Source organism: Pongo pygmaeus, chromosome 1, assembly GCF_028885625.2.
Source record: "Pongo pygmaeus isolate AG05252 chromosome 1, NHGRI_mPonPyg2-v2.0_pri, whole genome shotgun sequence".
Taxonomy (NCBI): Eukaryota; Metazoa; Chordata; class Mammalia; order Primates; family Hominidae; genus Pongo; species Pongo pygmaeus.
This window is the reverse complement of record NC_072373.2, coordinates 218,649,340-218,655,339: the sequence shown is the minus strand read 5'-3', so window position 1 is coordinate 218,655,339 and position 6,000 is coordinate 218,649,340. Positions and strand designations below refer to the sequence as shown.

General features: G+C 50.5%; 1 protein-coding gene and 1 pseudogene across 3 annotated transcripts in view; both read right to left on the bottom strand.

Annotated features, from left to right (window-relative positions):
• Positions 1–1,731: 1,731 nt before the first annotated feature.
• DHRS3 (dehydrogenase/reductase 3) overlaps positions 1,732–6,000 on the bottom strand; it is a 51,589-nt gene continuing 47,320 nt past the window's right edge. For all 3 annotated transcript variants that reach the window (XM_054438620.2, XM_054438630.2, XM_063659577.1), the window contains exon 6: positions 1,732–2,238. In XM_054438620.2, coding sequence (XP_054294595.1) covers positions 2,154–2,238 — 85 coding nt within the window. In that variant the 3' untranslated portion in view covers positions 1,732–2,153. The remainder of the gene's footprint in view (positions 2,239–6,000) is intronic.
• On the bottom strand, positions 3,787–3,887 carry LOC129024002 (U6atac minor spliceosomal RNA; annotated as a pseudogene).

The window sequence follows — 6,000 nt, the reverse complement described above, 5'->3', positions numbered from 1 at the left end:
CTGTTCTGGCCAATGAAATGTGAGCAGAAGTGATGGTATTGTTTCCAGGCAGAAACTTCAAGAGCCAGTGCACAGTTCACCAGGTATGTCTACCCTGTGCCACAAGACGTCCTCCCAGAGGCCCCCTGGTCAGCCTAAGTTTCAGAGCGAAGATGACACGGAGCACACCTGTAGCCATTCTTGAAGGACAAGTAGCAATAATAAGGCAGAAACTTTCATTGTTGGAAGCCACTGAGATTTGGGCGTCACATTCTGGCTGCTCCACATCAAGGCTGTTGGAAGTCTCCAGAGCGGTCTCGAAGTTGTGTTGTTTTGGTCTTCAGCTGCTGCCAAGTGGTATGGATAATGAAGAGTTAAAATGTTATGCCTGGGGGCTGGCCTCCATTCTAGGTACTCAATCAAGAGTGGCTACAGGCTGGGCATAGTAGCTCACACCAGTAATCCCAGCACTTTGGGAGGCTGAGGGAGGAGGATTGCTTGAGCCTAGGGGTTCAACACCAGCCTGGACAACATAGCAAGACCTCTGTCTCTACGAAAAATAAAAAGAAAACAGTTGGGCGTGGTGGCATGCACCTGTAGTCCCAGCTACTCTGGAGGCTGAGGTGGAGGATTGTTTGAGCCCGGGAGGTCGAAGCTGCAGTGAGCCGTGATTGTGCCATTCCACTCCACACTCCAGCCTGGGTGACAGAGCAAGTTCCCATGTTGAAAAAAAAAAAAAAAAAAGAGAAGAAAAGAAAAAAAAAGCATGGCTATAATCATGACTTGGCATTTCTGCACATAGACCAGACTGATGATCACCTGAGTTATGTCTAATATTCTCTAAGCTGGGAGGTTTCGGCCTGAGGTTTGCATGTAGGTTAAGACTTTATGTGACTCTTGGGGAAGCTTCCTGGGTTGGGTCAGATGGCTGTGACCTCCTTCACCTCCTGGGGACCTTGCCTGCTCCCCTCCTGCCACCCTGGCACTCATCTGCAAGAGCTGTATGGAATGGAGGTTACTTGATATGAAATGACATAGCCCACTCTCTTCCCCACTGCCCAAGGTGAGGTTTATTAAGCTTGTGGCAGCAGGGAGCGTGCACCCCGGAGGAAGCAGGGGGCATCTCTACTAGGTCATTTTGGCCGTGACTTTGCCCCATTGATGGAACCTGGGCCAATCTCTTCTGCCACTCCAGACCTCCCCCTGTCCCTGTGATCAAATGGGACTGTAGCACCCCTTGGCACTGGCCTTATGGTGAGGAGTTGTCACTGTGTTTCCGGTGACTTGTGATCCTTTCCTAACCAGATTATTGGCTTCTTGTACTGGTGGTCTTCTCAGCAACGTTGCCCTCTCTGCACCACACACACACCCTAGGTAGACAGTGGGTGCTCCATAAACACTGGTTTTGCTCTCCTGAGTTGGTGGCCTGGAGGCTGGTGGTGCCATGGCAGGACAGAGGGCATCTCTAGCTGTGGCCAGCTGTCTGCAGACTGGTTCATAAAGGTCACACCAAGGAGACAAAGCGGCCTCAACCCATGGCTGCTGGGAGGGGCCTGGTGGAGCCAGCAAGGAACCCGGCATCTCTCTCTGCCCCTAGGTCTGGGCTCCACTTTCTCTCCCGATTTCGGCCCCCTTCTCTCCACCCTTGGCAGTTGGGGACCTTGAACAGACCAGTTCTCTCTCAAAGGATGGAGTTTTGTGGTTGGGACTTGCTCCCTCCCAACTGCCCACCGAAGATTTGAACAAAGGAACTCACAAAAGCCATCTCTCTTTATTTTTCATTCCTGCCGTTCAACCAGTTTGCGCAAGCTGAGGATGAGTGGGTTTTGGAATGGGAGGCAGAGCATCTGGGGACAGACCCTCCTGGAAATGGTCTATGCACACTGCTGAGGCTGGTTAGACTTGAGAAGCAATTGACAATAAACTCTACAGAACTGGAAATGTACAAAAGTGTCAAGGTGGCTTCTGGCTGGTTTCCTGCCTCCCTGTGGGGGTCAGTTACACCCATCAGTCCTGTGCAAAGGTCTTGGGACTGGCCCAGGGGCAGCCGGATTCTTCGCTGGGGACAGGAGCTGTCCTGCTCACCCAGCAGAAGCATGCCAATGGACAGGTGCTCAGGTGTGTGCCCAGGTGCTGTGGCCCCCAAACTCCTCAAGCATGTCTTCATCCTGTTTCTATGTCCGCCCTTTGAAAGTGTTCATGCAGGTGTAGGTTCCTGAGAATTTGTGGATCTCCTCGAGTGCAGCCTGTGGGAGTATGCTGGAGCGGGAGGAAGAAAAGAAGATAGCGATGGTCAGCGATGGTCAGCGGGGCAGGATCCAGGGGCTGGGTCGCTGGTGGCCATATGAGACGGCGCAGCAGAGGGCTAGTTCCTGAAAGTGCTCCCCACCCCTCCAAGCCACACACCAGTTTCTCCCCAAACCCCCACAATCCCCAGGGGAAGAGCTTTCAAGTAAGTGGATAAGCAGCTGTTAAAAAGGCAGGGGGAGGCTGGGCGCGGTGGCTCACGCCTATAATCCAAGCACTTTGGGAGGCCGAGGTGGGCGGATTGCTTGAGCCCAGGAATTCAAGACCAGCCTGGGCAACATGGTGAAACCCTGTCTCTACAGAAATATACAAAAATTAGCTGGGCATAGTGGCATGTGCCTATAGTCCTAGCTACTGGGGAGCCTGAAGTGGAAGGATGGCTTGAACCCAAGAGGCGGAGGTTGAAGTGAGCTGAGATTGTACTGCTGCATTCCAGCCTGGGTGGCAGAGCCAGACCCTGTCTCAAAAATTCTTTTCAGGCTGGGTTTGGTGGCTCACGCCTGTAATCCCAACACTTTGGGAGGCCAGCGTGGGTGGATTACCTCAGGAGTTTGAGAACAGCCTAGCCAACATGGCAAAACCCCATCTCTACTAAAAATACAAAAATCAGCCGGGCGTGGTGGCGGGCACCTGTAATCCCAGCTACTCGGGAGACTGAGGCAGGAGAACTGCTTGACCCGGGAGGCAGAGATTGCAGTGGGACGAGAGCGCGCCATTGCACTCCAGCCTGGGCGACAAGAGTAAAACTCTGTCTCACACACACACACACACACACACACACACACACACACTCTTTTTAAAATACATGTTTTAAAAAGGCAGAGAGTGAGTGGTCAGAGCAAACTTTTTTTTTAATTTAAAATTTTTATCTTTTTCCTAGATCCTGAAACAGAGCTCATTTTTTTATTTTTAATTTTTGTGGGTACATGGTAGGTATATATATTTATGGGGTACATGAAATACTTTGATACAGGCATGCAAATGTATAATAATCACATAAGCATAAATGGGGTATCCATTACTTCAAGCATTTATCTGTTGTGTTACAAACAATCCAACTATACTCTTTGAGTTATTTTTATTTATTTTTATGTTTATTATTTTGTTTTTTTGAGACAGAGTCTCACTCTGTCGCCCAGGCTGGAGTGCAGTGGCGCGATCTGGGCTCACTGCAACCTCTGCCTCCTGGGCTCAAGCGATTTTCCTGCCTCAGCCTCCTGAATAGCTGGGATTATAGGCATGCGCCACCACGCCCGCCTAACTTCTGTATTTTTAGTAGAGACGGGGTTTTGCCATGTTGGCCAGGCTGGTCTTGAACTCCTGACCTCAGGTGATCCGCCTGCCTCGGCCTCCCAAAGTGCTGGGATTATAGGCGTGAGCCACTGCGCCTGGCCCTTTTAGTTATTTTTAAATGTACAATTAAATTATTATTAACTATAGTCACCCTGTTGTGCTATCAAAGACTTGTTCTTATTCGGTCTATTATTTGTACCCATTAAAAACAAATGATGGTTAGATGCCACTAAGTAGGTGACAATGGCTTAACCTGTGTGTGTTCCTTGTAGAGTGGAGTGCTGACCTTCTCTCCTTTCAGACAACACACTTTCAAAACCAAGCACTTAGCATCTTGGTGCCCACAGGCAGCTCAGAGATCCATCGATCCCAACTGCCCCTGATTCCACAAAGATGACGGTGTGAATCTGAGGAATCAGGTTCCATCTGGGTGTCACATCCTCCGGGGAAGAGTCCTGGGCTCACCCTAAGACTTCTCCTCATGCAACCCAGAGCCCCGGCACTTCCCCAGCAAGCCCTGGTGTAGTCCTCGCCCGTTTACTTGTCAAGCCTGTGGGGTCCTTCATGGTGGGTATTTAATCTCTGATCCCCAGGCCCTCGCATGGGCCAGGCACAGAGAGGGCCCTCAGGCTGTTTGGTGACTCAAACTGAAGGGTCCTGGCCTACTCTAAGTACGAGATGAAAAAGGTTCACTTCCAGCTGGAGCAATCTGGAAGGCTTCCTGGGGGTGGTGGCATTACAGTTGAGCCTTGCTTTCTCCTGGGGAAGGTGAGGAGGGATGCAGTTCAGAGAATGGGGAGGGGGGTGGCTCCTCCTTCCTGTTGAAAAGTAATTGTGGGGAAGGTTGGAAAATGAAGGCTGGGGGCTTACTGTGGAGAGCGCTGAGGTGTTCTAGACCAACTTTTCTCTAGAAAGCTCTGGAAGGCTTCTAAGAAGCTCCTCGGAGGTGGAGGGTGGCAGCCTGGCCTCAGTAAGGACCTGAGCCCCTGATTAATTAGGGGGTCCTAGAGACGGCCAAGGAGCATCTCAGACCTGAGGTCAGGATGGACTGAGGGAGGCCGAGGTGTGGCCTGGATGCCCCTGGGTGCCCCCTTCCCTGCGCCTCTGAAAGGGCTTCGAGTTTGGGGAAGAGAGGGCTGATCGGGCTTGCCCCTCGGTTTCGAGGTTTCTGTGCCCTGCATGTGTTGGGGCAGCCCCTCAGCTGGGGCTCACCATGTCCCAGCAGCCAGGGCAGAAGTTGGCTTTCCTGGGAGTGCATGTCGCATGGGAGCAGGGGCCAGCCTGGCACTTGGGGGCTTACCTTCCTGAAAAGGACTTCCAGGTCAGAGGGGCTCAGTTAGGCGGGGGCCAGAGCCCCAGGGGAGCCAAGAGCCCATGGTCACTTGTGGCTCCGGGGACAAGGATCTCCTGCTGTACTAAGAGGCCCAAGAAAACTGAGTGTGGGACTGGGATGGGAAGGGTTTGCTGCACAAAGCCTGGAAAGTTCTAGGGGAATAGGATGCCAGGCAAATTCTGGAGGAGGAGTCTCTCCTTTATAAAGCCTGCCTCCCCAAAGTGGTCTGCCCTGCTACATCCCACCTGACTGGTACTAAGACACTTCTGTGAATTCTGAGCCCTTGACATCAAGATCCCCATGTTCCCTCTAACAGTAAACTTCCTGAGGACAGGGGCTATGACCAATAGGCTCTAGAACAGTGGTTCTCAAAGTGAGGTCCAGGAACCTTTGGGGTACCTGAGATCTCTTCAGGGGTCTGTGAGGTCAAATTGTTTTTTTTTTTTGAGACGGAGTTTCGTTCTTGTTGCCTAGGCTGGAGTGCGGTGGTGTGATCTCGGCTCACCGCAACCTCCGCCTCCTGGGTTCAGGTGATTTTCCTGCCTCAGCCTCCCAAGTAGCTGGGATTACAGGCGCACACCACCACACCTGGCTAATTTTTTTTTGTATTTTTAGTACAGACAGGGTTTCTCCATGTTGGTCAGGCTTGTCTCGAACTCCCAACCTCAGGTGATCCACCCACCTCGGCCTCCCAAAGTGCTGGGATTACAGGCATGAGCCACCGTGCCCGGCCAAATTGTTTCTGTAATAATACTAAGATGTTATTTGTCTTTTCACTTTCATTCTCTCAGTGAATGGTAGCATTTTCCAGAGGCTACGTGACACGAGATATCACAACAAACTGAAATCAGATGCACGTATAAGAATCCAATTGTCTTCAATTAAGCCAAACAAAGAGATTTGCAAAAATGTAAAACAATGCCACTCCTGACTACATTTATTTTGTTTTAGAATACATAACTAGTTGTCATAAAAATATATTTATATTAATGTAATGGGTTTGTTATAGCTATTTATAAATGAATAAAGATTATAAACAAATGTATACATCTTATAACATTTTTCTGGCCTTTTAATTTCTTTCTTCT